Source organism: Gracilinanus agilis, chromosome 3 (assembly GCF_016433145.1).
Source record: "Gracilinanus agilis isolate LMUSP501 chromosome 3, AgileGrace, whole genome shotgun sequence".
In the NCBI taxonomy this organism is placed as follows: domain Eukaryota; kingdom Metazoa; phylum Chordata; class Mammalia; order Didelphimorphia; family Didelphidae; genus Gracilinanus; species Gracilinanus agilis.
The window spans coordinates 237,124,685-237,138,606 of NC_058132.1; the positions used below are offsets into that span (position 1 = coordinate 237,124,685).

The window sequence follows — 13,922 nt, forward strand, 5'->3', positions numbered from 1 at the left end:
ACTGCCTGATTTGCTTTCTCTCTGTCAATTTCCTCCTTAAAATTTTTAATTTCTCTCCTTAATGTCTCTATTAAGTTACTGTTTTCCTCATCTTTATTTTCATGGCTATTAAATATATAAACTGCTACTCTCCTCAATTCTTCAAGATCCATAATAGTCCAAGTCAGACAATTGGTCTTCAAATAATCTTTGACCACTTTACAACAGTTTTTCACAAATTATCTCCTTATTTGTTTGACATCCCTTTCTCTGGCAAGATCCAGCTCTATATATCTAACTCCCAGCTCAATAAGTCTATCCATAAATTAGGATAGATTTTCATTGGGTTTTTGTTTAAGATTTTCAAATTTCATGTACCAGGCCTATCAGAGCAATCTCTCATTGTTAATAATGCTTCTCTAGCCTGGCATAGTCTTGTGTAATCTTGCTCCTTGTTGGGGTTCCATTTTGGGTCTCTCAGAGGCCAATGAACTGCTCTCCTTCCCTGAGACTGATCAACAAGAGAGACAATTTTATTTTTCTCTCTTTCTGTCCTAAAAGCTTTGAGCAAATTTTCAATATCAATTGTTATAAATAAATGGGCAGATAGAGATAAAGATGAAGGGTAGACTGAATACTACCATTGTTAATTGGGTCACAGCAGTGGCAGCTCAGATATGTGGCTAGAGCAAGATCACCTGAATCTTGCCACCTAGCTAGATGTTGTACCACTTCCCTCCTTTATAATAGTGCCCAGGCAGGATCCTTCAGGTCAATGGATGAATATCCCTGCCAGGTCCCACCTGGGGTTGATTAATGATGGTTATTGTGTTCTATTAGCCTTGGACTCATTTGTCTGATTGCTCTCTTCCCAGAGAAGTGATGACACAACCCCTCCAGGAAGGTACTTGAATAGCTTTATCTATATTTCTAGCAAAGAAGGAATATTATGAAACGGGAAGAGGAATTGGGAAACCCTAAACTAATGTTGATAATAGTAATCCCTCAGAGCTGTAGGCAAGTGAGTGATTCTGGCTTAATCTAGCTCCTCTGGCTCAGCCTGACCACAGCCAAACCAGAGGAAGCAAGCTGCTGTTTGATGTCTTTCAGCTTCTTCTTCTTCTTGCCAGATGTTATGCCTATACAGCCTTCAGTTACCACCCGTTTCCACTCACTTCTTCTTCTCCTGCCCACTTCCCAGATCCCTCCCGGGCCCTGGGAGACCTAGATAACTAAAGATGTTTGAATTCCTAAATATCTATGGGACAATAGAATAAGAAGATTGATGGTCTGGGTACATGTTGGCAATGTTAATCAGGTACAAGACAGGAGTTCTTGCAAGGTTGAACCGAGCAAGTCACAAATCCTAATAGACCAGGGTCCACAGATCTCAGGTCCAAGAGAAATGAAAGGAACCAAAAGCCAGGGCTGCCAGGGTATTTATACCCCACTGGCCAACCGCTTTCTCCCCTGTCCTCATGGCCTCTGGAAACATTCTGATGTCCAACGGTCTTCACCTGTCAATCAACAGTGAGACTCTCTGCTCCCAGAGTTTCAATATAACACAATCCATCTGGGATCATATGAGTGAAAAATACTCCCTAGTTTTTTAATAATCATAATTGGATCATCCTAAAAAAACAGATATTTTACTTGAATCTCTCAATATCATGGGGGGGGGAGTGAATGGTTTCTGATGTCTTAGCGAAATTACATCTCCACTCTTATCAAAGGTGGGTACTTCTTTTAAGGGAAATAGGCCTGTAACGGAATTATTCTTGCCACTTTTTTTTTTAAATTTTAGTTGCCATGGAATAGGTAATGGATGTAGGTGTGGAAATAGGTCGAGTGGGAGGAGTTTGGGTAGATATAAAACTAGTTAGAATAGGATGAGAAGTTGAGGTGGTTTTAATATGAGCAGAATTATGTGGAGCAGGACTGCACAGAGACTGAGTCTGCTCTAATGATGAAAGTGTGTTGAGAGATAAATCTCTCTTCTTACTCTGGGGATTTTTTAAGCCTTTCTCAATGCTTTTTATATAAACCCCAAGATTCCCCAAACTCTCCTCCAGCTTCTTCTCAAGGTCACTTGAGGTTTTTTCAACTTTTTGTTGTGAGCTTTTAGTTTACCATTGAGGTTGAAAAAATTATCATTTTATTTTTTCCTGAGGAATAGGTAGAATGGCAGGCCTCCTATCCATAAGTGCTATATAAAGACACTGTGATATTCTGTTGGATAATAAGCCATTTTAGATAGACAAGAAACAGCATCACAACTTGAATGAGATAACTCAAAATCATTAGTTAATCTAATTGTTAATTTTGTTTGCAGTTCTACTTTCTGTCAGTAGATGACTCTGTTTAACACAAAGGATCAACAGCTTTAACAGAATTAACTGCTAGGAAATTGACTTAGAGATAGTTTCAGTAAAAAGTAGGGAAAAGGATTAGAAGGTTGTGGGTTTGAAATCCCTTCGTGGTCACCAATTAAATGTAAGAGTTAAATTAGGAGTTTGCAAAAATAAGAGAGCATCTTTTAATAACTTAAGTTTTAAGGAGAACATAGTAGAATTGAAAATTAATATTATCCCTTTAAGCCAGAGAAAAGAAAACCTCTAGCTACTTTTAACAATTAACAATTTAGTTTTATTAAAATAGAGAGAGTTGAAAAATATAGTAAAATGAATATAGTAAAGAAGGGAAATATAGGAAAGAGCTAGAAAAAGAAATTGTCTTAATGTCTATACTAGTTATCCTATAACTGCCTATAACTACTATCTACCTATTATATCTACCTATAATAACAACCACCCTACAAAGTTCCAACCCAATCCAGCCCAAACAAAACCAAACCAACAACCTATTAATCACCAACCACACCACTAGCAACCAACCCCCAAGGACTAACTCACACCCAGCAGCCAACTTTCCTGCAACTGCCAGTCCTAACTGTCAGCAACTGACCTCCCAACTGTCAGAAACTGACCCACCCTAACTATCAGCAACTGACAGCCCCTACCAACTGACACTGGATTCAGTAGGGGACCCCCCAGTTCCTACTTCCTGTCACTGTGGGCTGTTTAATCTCTACACATCTGTATGGTAAGAGGACCTCCAGGTCCCCTGTTAAATTAAAAAAGGAATAAAGAATTCCTTTTTACATTATAGTGAGTCTCATGTATTATTTAAGAGCTATCCAACTGTACCTTGCTAACTGTTAGGTGGAATGGAATGGAATAAATATTTATTAAGCACCTATTGTGTTCTAGGCATTGTCCTAGGCCCTTTAAAAATAAGATTTCATAACAACCCAATGAAGTAGATGCTATTATTATCTCCATTTTACAGTTGAGAAAACTATGATAGCATCTCAGAGATTATCAGTAATTGAAAGGCTAACTGACTTCTATGAGGTCACACACAGGTAGTAAGTATCTGAACTTAAATTTGAAATCTGATCTCTCTGACTCCAAGCCTAGCATTTTATCCATTGTGCCAACTAACTGCCTCAAATTTAGGTACTATTTTTTATTTTGGTAGCCTGGAGTAATATATGTAACATAGTTAATTCATCATTGACTTTCAGAGTCTGAGATAAGGATAATCCATCTGTAATTTCTGTTGGTGATGTTTTGGGCCTGAATCAGAATATCATAAAGCCCTCTGTTTCTAGAAACAAATCTGTATGAATCAGCCATTTGTTTGATGTTTCATTATGAGTTCAGTCATGTGAATGACTATACTTAAGCTTCGTGGAAATGTTAAATTCCTTTTTTAGTTCTTAATTGTTTTATAGCCTCTGCCTAGAGGAAATGCCCATTTCGTTACTTCTATAGATTCCAACTTCTTATAGCTTTTAACCTGTTTTCTTGTGCTCTGAAAATGTCTATCAGTCTCTTTTCTCCCTTTTAACAAGTTATTATTATAGTTGTTGCAGTTTTCATTGTTCAGTTATCATTGAAACAGTAGATCATAAATTATCACCTCGAATTAGAGCAGTGATTTACCATTTCCTTTCAAAATTTACTTGTATATTAAATATTTTCTGTTTACAGCATCATATAGCTCCAAAATGCCTTGGTTTTAATAAGTTTTTAGTCTCTCCCTACATACCAAGACTTATCAACAACAGAAGTCAGTAAACTGATTGGTGGTGATATTGTTAGATTTAAACATGTAATCTTATTTTAGGAGGAAAATGTGAGACTCTTTGGGCATGTATAAATTGTATTGAACATTTTTTCTTTAGGAAATGGCAATTCTTTATTTGAACTAGAAAGATACTCAATTTTTTTTACAGATCAGTTCGTTTACCTCAAAAGAATGAATTGTTTCTTCTATGTAACTCTACTTGCATGAATGAATCAGAGTCAATCATTTACGTTTAAAGATAGTGTTTCTATTTTGAATTCTTTCTTCTCTTTGAGAATATGTCCTGATCATTAGAACTGACAGAAGTACCTTCAAAAAGCTAAACAGATCAAAGTTGGCTTAGTTCACATTATTCTCTTTTGACTTTAAGGTTTTTATAACATCATAGGGGGGCAGGTCTATCTTTCCCTTTAGAGAGTGTTTCATATATCATTTAGAGGCTCAATATCACATTAAACTTTTCTTCATATTTTTGGTAGTCTAATTGGAATCTGATTACATTTTAATTAGATTATATATGTTATAATATGTAATATAAAATCAGGTATATATCAGTTTTAAAAGACATTTTTTCTATCTCTAGATATTGATTAGAAAGTTAAAGTTTAATTCATCCTGTATTTTTAATACTGATAGTTTATAATTTCATGGTTTGATCCTTTGATGGATCTTCCATATCAATGATCAATTCTTTTCAATGATGTATTCTCAATTGTCTTCAAATGTTGTTCATGTCCTACAAATTTCCACAGCAGGTATTGTTCAAAAGGTTAAGGACCTTCTAGTTCTCTTGACATGGCATGAATATGAATCAAACTGTCCTTTGATTATTCCTTAGTCTTGCCATCTGATCAGTGCACCTTCATAATTTCATCATTTGTTACAAGTCTGTTTCTATAACAAATGCTATTTCTAGTAATATGGAGAGCAATACTGTATCATCGTGTTACACATTTCTTTTAAGGAAAACTGAAAAACAGAAAGCCAAATGTTGCTTTTGTTTGGAGATTATGGATTTTACAGATTTTAAAAATTTTTTATTTTGATATTTATAGATAATCTAATAGGTTTATAGGATTTTGTTTTGATATTTCACTTGCCTTCATCCACTAACTCCAATCTATATTAATGGCTCACATCTAGGCTTCTAATAATACTCGCTCCTATATCATGTATTTTTGGATTTTATTTTTTGTCTTATATTCTTTTATTTATGTATCTGAAGCTCTGCCTTCTCAACAAGAACAAGACTGTTAAGCTTCCTTTTTTGGTCCCCTTTAGTTCTCACTGAGCTTTGTAGGCATCTAGTAGGTATCCGACAAAAACTTGTTAGAATGAATTGAATATCAGAGCTTTTTTTTTTTTAAACCCTTACCTTCCTTCTTAGGATCAATACTATGTATTGGTTCCAAGGCAGAAGAGTGGTAAGGGGCTAGGCAATGGGGGTTAAGTGACTTGCCCAGGAAAGTCTGGAAAAGTTCTGAGGACAGATTTGAACCTTGGACCTCCCATCTCTAGGCCTGACTCTCAATCCACTGAACTACCCAGCTGCCCCCTGAATATCAGAGCTTTTAAAAGTTACTTTTTTGAATAAACTATCCATGTATTTTCTCTGATATCATCAATAATTCTAAGGTTCTATTCACTGCTGAGCAATTAAGGAATGTACTGCAGTTCAAGGAAGAGAAAATGTGTTGTGCTTATAAGCAACTGGATTGGTTTACTTAATAAAGCTGCTATCAATCGTATAGATGAGCATCGCTATATCTGGAATCACAGCTGTTCTCTTGTGGTAATTTTCAGGAATTAATTGTAATATGCTTAAAGGAGGCAGGAACTATAGCAAAACAGAAAGAACATACAGATATCTGGGCCAAAAGAGACCATGTTTATACTTGCAACTCTCCCATTAATTCATTGTAAGGCTTTATTTTTCTGGTCTAATTTTCTCATCTATAAAATGAGAGATTTGAACTCGATGATCTCTATAGCCTTTTTCAAGTCGGAGTTACTGTATCTTTGTGATATTACTTTAAGTTAATGTGTTATTAGGTGGAAGCTAATAAAATAGTTCAGATTTTCAATTACACTTGCAAGTTCACATAGCACTTTCTTTATAATAGCTGAATGAGGCAGCCTTTGGGTATAGTAGCCTTATTCTGCAGATGATAAATTGAAGCTCATAAATGGGATGCAGATGACCTGTCCTAATAAGTGGCAAGTCTGGAGTTGAAAATCAGGCCACCCAACTCTAAGATAAGTCAGTGCTTCTTGTCATGCCACCCCATCATACTACATTGTTGTTGTTGGCTTTTTTTTCCATCTAATATCCTCTCTCTCTAACAAATCTTGAAACTGATAGTGTTAAGTACTTAATGGTCTTTTAAGGAGAAAGAAGTGTGATCATGTTGACAAGAAGCTGTGAAGTGTTAGAGATTCTCTCTGTATGTGACTGCAGGGCACAGGAGTTGAATTTGGAGGATGTCTCACCAATCTTAAAAACAGAATAATTAATAGGCAAGCAGTTACTATTTCAGGCTTTATAGGCACTTTACAAAGTGACTTATTCACAATAAATATGATAAGATATATGCATATGATTATTACCTAGATTGAATCTGATTTTATATGGGGAGGTGGGGATGTGAGAAAGGAGAGTTTTTCTAATGTCTCATATAATATGGTTGCTTGTCACATACTATATGTTTTTTGTGAATATGATAGTCATCACATCTGATGTGTCAGCTGTTATGATTTAGGATAGTTTTCATTTGACTTAATAAGTTTACTTTTTTCTATTATTAATTTATTCTTTAAAGGAAGATTACAAAACAAAAAGTGCTTTTGTTTGTAGACTGTGGATGTTGCATATTTACGTGGTATCATCTAAATAGATTTATAGGATCTTGACTTGAGGCTTCAGTGACCATCACCCACTAACTCCAACATGTGTTAATGGTTCACTTTGAGACTTCTGACAGTACTTAACTACTGTATCATATGTTTTTGGATTTTATTTTCTGTAGTTGTGATTCTTTGGCAAGTAGGGAAGTTTAACCACATAAATACTTATTGAAATGTTATTAGTTTTAAAAGAACTAGGTTGTTTTGTGGGGTGTGAGGAGGGACTGAATATTAATTTAGGGTACAGACTTAGTAAGTGCTGTTGTTGGTCAAAGAGTACAACATAATTTAATAGCCCTTTAGGTATAGTTTCAAATCATTCTGCAAAATGACTGGACTAGTTCCCAACTCCACCAACAATTTATTAATATGGCTTTTTCCCTCATCTGTACCAGCATTGGTCACTTCTTTCTCCTGGATGTACTTGGTGGGGTGTTTCTGCTGCAGTTTGTCCTGCATCTTCCTCTATTTAAGCATAGATGTTAATTGCTGACTGCTGTGCTCTTCATAAGCTGTTCTCTGCTCAACTTCTCTCTCTGTCATCATCACTGTCCTGCTCTCTGCCTCTTTTGCTATTCTTCTCCAAAGTTCTCTTCACCTCTGCTACTTCCCACTGTTGCTATTAAGATCATTTGGGTAAGAAAGGATTATCAGTTGCAAAGATCAGGAAAATACTTAGCAGATGCTGCTTGAATTGAACCTTGAAGGAAGATTAGAAGGCATAGGGTATAGCCAGTGCAAGATAGAGTACTATGTGTGAGGAACAGTAACCATAAAGGCTAGGTTGGATGGATCGAAGAGTACATGAAAGGAAGTAAATTGTATAAATTTGAAAAGATTGGATGGAACCAGATTGTGAGGGACTTTAAATGGAGAATAGAAAATTATACATTTCAAACCAGAGGCAATAGGGAATCACTGGAGTTTATTGCATTGGGAAGTGATATGGTCATATCTATACCTCCCACAAATTGCTTGTTAATTTAATGACTGATTGATTTTAGATTAGTAGTACATTTTTTTCTTGATAAGGGCTAGAAATGGTGGTAGAGTAAAATATTTATAGGCAGTTATGTCATGTAGCATGTATTTAATTACTAGCTATACTCCAAAACCGAAGATCCTTTGTCTTGATACTGGAAGTCATCCAAAGTAATTTCCAAGAAATTCAGCCAAAGTGTCTTAGAATAGTACCTCAGTGTTATTATAAGTCATAATTTGTTTTGCAACCACGTTTTCTAGGAAAGGGATTAAATCCTAATAGGGAATATAAACAACAAATCTTTCTGCATATAGTATCTCTGAAGAATAAGAGTAGGGAACATATATTCTTTGTTTCTGGTATGTCTGAGTCATTATAAAGAAGAATTTTTTGTTTACTCTATTAAAAGACAATACTAATAAAAATATGTACATAATTTATAGAAACATTATTTCAATACTATGAGAACCCTTAGTCAATGGCCATTATTCATGAATTTCAACAGCTTAACTTTTTAAAATAGGAAAATAGCCAACCTGGGCTCTGTGGGGAATAATCAATAACTGAAGACCACATTGTGTGAAGTTTCTTCTCCTGCAGAGAATGTGAAGGAATAGACCATGTTTTATTTGCAGCTCACATTCTCTTCTAGCCGCTTGGTTCATTCTAATTTAATTCAGTTCTAAAGTAATTGATGCCAATAATTATTCTATTCTGAAAATATAGCTCAAGGTCTTAATATATATACAATCTCTTCTCCCTACTTTATTCCAAGTATAATCGTGATAAGTGCATTTGAGATGTAGAAGTGTGAGACCATAGAAAGTATATTAACTGAAAAGTTGAAAGACCTAGGTTCAGTTCCCACACCTAATGCTTATTACTTCGATGATTTGTTCCTTTTGAGCCCTGTGCCTGTTGCCTCATTTATAAAATTTATAAAATTAATCTCTTTGACCTTTATACCTTTGACCTTTGACCCTATGTTTCTTTTAAATTTTCCCATAAATTATCTAGTGTTTCTTTTTCTTTTTATGCTTAGTCTAAGGCAGTGGTTCCCAAACTTTTTTGGCCTACCTCCTCCTTTCCAGAAAAACATATTACTTATCTGCCTGGAAATTAATTTTTAAAAAATTTTAATAGCAATTAATAGGAAAGATAAGTGCATCTGTGGCCATCACCACCTCCCTGGATCACTGCAGCACCCACCAGGGGGTGGTAGCACCCACTTTGGGAATCACTAGAAAAGTAATGTGTTTATATTACTTTGGACAGCATTATAATAAGTGTCACCAACTGTACAAGAAGTTCCTGAGGAATGAGGGGGAAAGTTATGTCAGGTTCCCTCAAAGGTATAGTAGAGCATAGTAAATAGAAACCTAGTTTTAGAATCAATTCAATTCAATAAACATTTATTAAACATTTACTGTATGTCAAGCACCATGTTAAATCCTGGAGATACAAATAAGAAAAAGAGAAATTCCCTGCCCTAAAGGAGCTTAAAGTCTAATTGGGGATGACCACATAGAAAATACACAAAAGAAAACTTAAAAGAGTGAGAAGATATTTTGTTCTAGGCATGATAATGTTAAAGTGGAATACAAGGAGAAGCTAATGGGAAATGGTTGGGCTTTGAAATCTCTGAGTCTATTTTAAGTGGAAGCTTTTAGGGAAGTTATTTGCTACATACTTCAGCTCTACAAAAAGGGAGATAAAATTGAAAAAGTATCAGGAGTGATAAGTATAGAAAGTATCCCTATAAACCAGGGAGGTTAGATGTGTTCCAAGAAATGAGTGCAGAAATAGAACAGACAAGATCAGAAACAAAACAATATTGGGAGATTCTCTAGTCTTTGAAAGAACACATGACTACAAGTATCACACACACGAAAAGGTTAAAAGATAGATTCACAGCTTTCTTCAATGTTCTTAAAGTTGAACAAACTTAGTTAACCAGCCAGAATTTCATATATCTCCTAAGGAAACAAGTCTAATTAAACAGAATCTATAAGTAAACTAAATCACGTTAAAGATTAAACTACATTTATTCAGCTTAAATTTTCTGCTTCATTACAATGACAAACTTTACATAAAATTTAAAACTTAAAACTTTTATATCTATATCACATTACATCTTTGTTCTATCCTTCCCAATGAGGATATGTATTATCCTCATCTAGAAAGAATAAGGTACCTTAAAAACCTAATTATACACATGAATATATAAGTAACCACAAATTGAAAATAAAAAACAGTAAGATTTTTCATACTTGCATCCAATTATAGTAACACCAGGATTTTTTGTATTATAACATCAAGGTTCATCATATATTTTTGAAAATTAGGAACAAAAAACTCTTAAGCTTTATCTGCTATGGTAATAGAAATTTGCAAAAGAAAGGAGGGATATAGTTACAACAATATCAAGGCTGTCATTTTAAGGACATAGTCTGATCTGACGTCAGCACAGTAGGATGATTTCTTTAACTCTACTTGATTCAGGTAAGAGATATTTTTTTTTAATTTTGGAAGAGCCAATCATATAGAAAAGTTCCATATTATTTTCAGGGTTTCAGAGTAAGGCTCATAATTAATCAGGTAGGAAAATTTGTTCAGAAAAGAAGTAACAAAATGGAGATCATGGGTCAAGAGGATTTTACTATAGCAAATCATACTCTCACACTTTCCAGGCATAGATATCCATTTGTATAAGTACTAAGTTCACAATCTTTTTGAATAGCACACGGCATTTCCCTTAAATGATGGGTTATTGGCTTAAAGACAATTTACTACAAGCTTAAATAAAATAAAAACTCAGAATAGAATCAAATTCTACAATTCAGAATAGTCCTAAGAGATTTTGCCTCAGGTAGAAAATTTCATTAATCAAAATTAAGAGCTAGATATAGCTATTATTATTTTTCTCATATTGTTACAATAATGATTTTAATAATAAACATATATAAGGTATTGTAATATTCATTCTGCAATCATTAGACATTTTAAAAAAATAATATTTTTAATATCTGGTGTTTTACACATGTAGTGAAAACTTCAATATATTCAATTTCAGGTACACATCCATAACTTTCAGAAGCAGTGGTCAAATAACCCATCACATAAAAATCATTCTTCACAAAATTATTTTTTAAGCCTCTCTACCTCAGCTATGAGAGATTCCAGTTTCTTATTAAACCATTTCATTATTTTGTCACAACATTGTTTTAACAAGACTGATAAAACTTTATGACCTTATAAGGCCAAATAACTAGGGGTCTGAAAATCTGGCAAGTCCTAAAGAACTTTATTAATAATTCAAAATTTATGGCACTTTCCCAAATAGCAAATAATATTATTACAAAAGCAAAATATGCCCAATTAAATATTTGAAATTTTTTCAAACCAAAATTACAAGTATATGAAAAGAGGAATTCATTTTCCAATAATGCAATATCATCACCCTTCGGTATTATTTTTCTAATTAAATTGGAAACCTAACAAAACATAAAAATATTACAGATTTTTTAAAAATACCCATCTACTCATAGGGCACAGACAATACAAAGATGAGATATGTAGTATCACATGTCAGGAACAGAGAGAAGTCCAATCTTGCTGGATCACAGTTTGTCAGAGGGGAATAATGCCCAGTGAGGCTATAAAGAAAGATAGGTTGACAGCAGGTGAAGGACTTCACAAGCTACACAAAGGAGTTTATCTTTTATCCAAGAAGCAAAAGGCAAAGAAGGGGAGGAACATCATGGTCAGATCTAAGCTTAAGGAAAAAACATTGTTAGCAGTTTGTAGAATGATCTGGAATGGTGAGAGAACTGAAGGAGATAAATCAGTTGAAAAGATGTTGCAATAATCTAAGCAGGAAAGAGCCTACAGTAAGGTGGTGAGTGGAGGAATAAAGAGAAGTGGGGAAATGTGAGAGATATTGTGAAAGAAGAAAGTAAAAGTTGACAACCGATTAGATGCTAGGAGTGAGGTTATAGGGGGAGTCAAGAATAATACCAAAGTTGTGAACTCCAGAGCCTGGAAGGATGGTGTTGATTTTGACAGAAATAAGAAAGTTAGGGGGAAATGGAAAGGTCTGAGATGAAACAAAATGACTTAGTGTTTATTTTTGTGTATGAGTAGAGGGACTGAGGGAAGTTGAGAAAGAACCTTAGAGTTTTGACCCAAATACAAAAATTCTTCAAATTCCTACCATTTTTCTTCCTGCCACACTTCTTGCTTCTCACTTCTTTTGCCTTAAACCAATTATTTGACCAAAAGATGTGGCAAGAGGAGTGGTCAGTGGAGAACTTGAATTTTTCCCCAAATAAAATTACTCAAAAGCAACAAATCTATTGAAAAACATTTTTGCATTGTATCTATTGCACTATTATATACTCACATATGTATGCATTATGTATGTGTCCTCACATTTACCTTCAATGTTCCCAAACATGCCATAAGTTCTGTATGGAATTTGGTTTCAGTATGTGTAATAGGCAACAGTCTCAGACTTAACCTTGTAGAGAGATGCTGACCTATATTGGTAGATGAGATTCATCTGAGAGCTCTCTGTAGTTAATGAAATCACAGGCTCAGATCCTATTCCTATGCCAAAGACACCAGTAATGCTAGTAATAAAACATGTATAGATAAGTAAAAGTGACTTTGTAGGTATTCAAATATATACCCTTACTAGTATCCAATGTAATCTTAGAAATGATTAGTAGGAAATTGCTGTTTTGTACTCCTCACATAGAAACATGTGAATGTTTGAAATTCTTCCCAGGCATTCACAAAATGAATTTTTCCTTCTCTTTCTATTTCTTAGACTAAGATGTTTAGTAAAACAGCTGGAAAAAGGTGATATCAATGTGGTGGACTTAAAGAAGAATATTGAATATGCAGCATCTGTGCTAGAAGCTGTTTACATTGATGAAACGAGGTAAGTCTTCATTTCTCAGTACACACACACACACACACACACACACAATCCTCTAGAATATGGTAGATCCTGGCCATAGAACTATCTCTTTTAGACATGTGAAGTTTTCACCACTGATACATGAGACAAAGACCACCACATTTCTACTATTCTATTCTTTTGCACTTTGCTGTGGTGCTGGGTGTATCCCTGCCTCTCCACATAGAGTACAACAGGGCTGCCACACTCTACTTAGGTTCAAAGGAATGAGATATAAGTCAGCGTGAATCTATGTGCTCTTTCTCTCACTCTGTGTGAATCGGGAAAAGAATTGAGACAAATACAATAAAGGAGATGGGGGCGGGGTGAAGGTCATGAATCCTCCTTTCCTTCTCCTATAACCCTATGTGGTATAGGAGATCTAATTTTCCTCTCCCAATACTTTGAAGAGTCCAGGCAATATGATGCCTAGAGGAGAAGGAACCTAATGGTCTTGTGCTCTGTTTATTCATTTTTCTTTCTCTTAAAATAGTTTTACAGAGATGTTCAGACTTGTTTAGATGTCTTGAAGGACATCTCTTCTTTTATTATCTTCTCTTTTGATTTATTTACATGAATTTTCTTCTCACTGTGACCTTTGGTAATTTCAGTCTTTTTTTCCTTATATTTTCCTATGGCTTTCTGACTCCTTCTTCATGTGATAGTTCCCCCTAGCCTGGACTTCAAAAGTTGTCTTCTCAAGTTAGGAAATTTATTTTTCACCAATCTCTGTTTCTGTTACCAAGTGACTTCTGGTTGGACAATGAGCTAAATTTTAGTCTTCTTTCCTTCAGATAGGATGGAGCCCTGACTCCCACAAATATCTCCCCCAAAACACACACTGTTATTTTATTCTTTGACTGAGACTGATGCAGCACAGTACATAATTGCCTCCCCAGGCAGAGCACTCTCACTTTACTTCTGTGTCCTCAGTTCTTGAAT

The 13,922-nt window shown here is 34.8% G+C and overlaps 1 protein-coding gene across 1 annotated transcript in view; it reads left to right on the forward strand.

Moving 5' to 3' along the window:
- Window positions 1-13,922, forward strand: part of PDE1A (phosphodiesterase 1A) — a 459,479-nt gene that overhangs the window by 280,810 nt on the left and 164,747 nt on the right. The window contains exon 2 of the mRNA XM_044669733.1: window positions 12,849-12,962. Coding sequence (XP_044525668.1) covers window positions 12,849-12,962 — 114 coding nt within the window. The remainder of the gene's footprint in view (window positions 1-12,848; window positions 12,963-13,922) is intronic.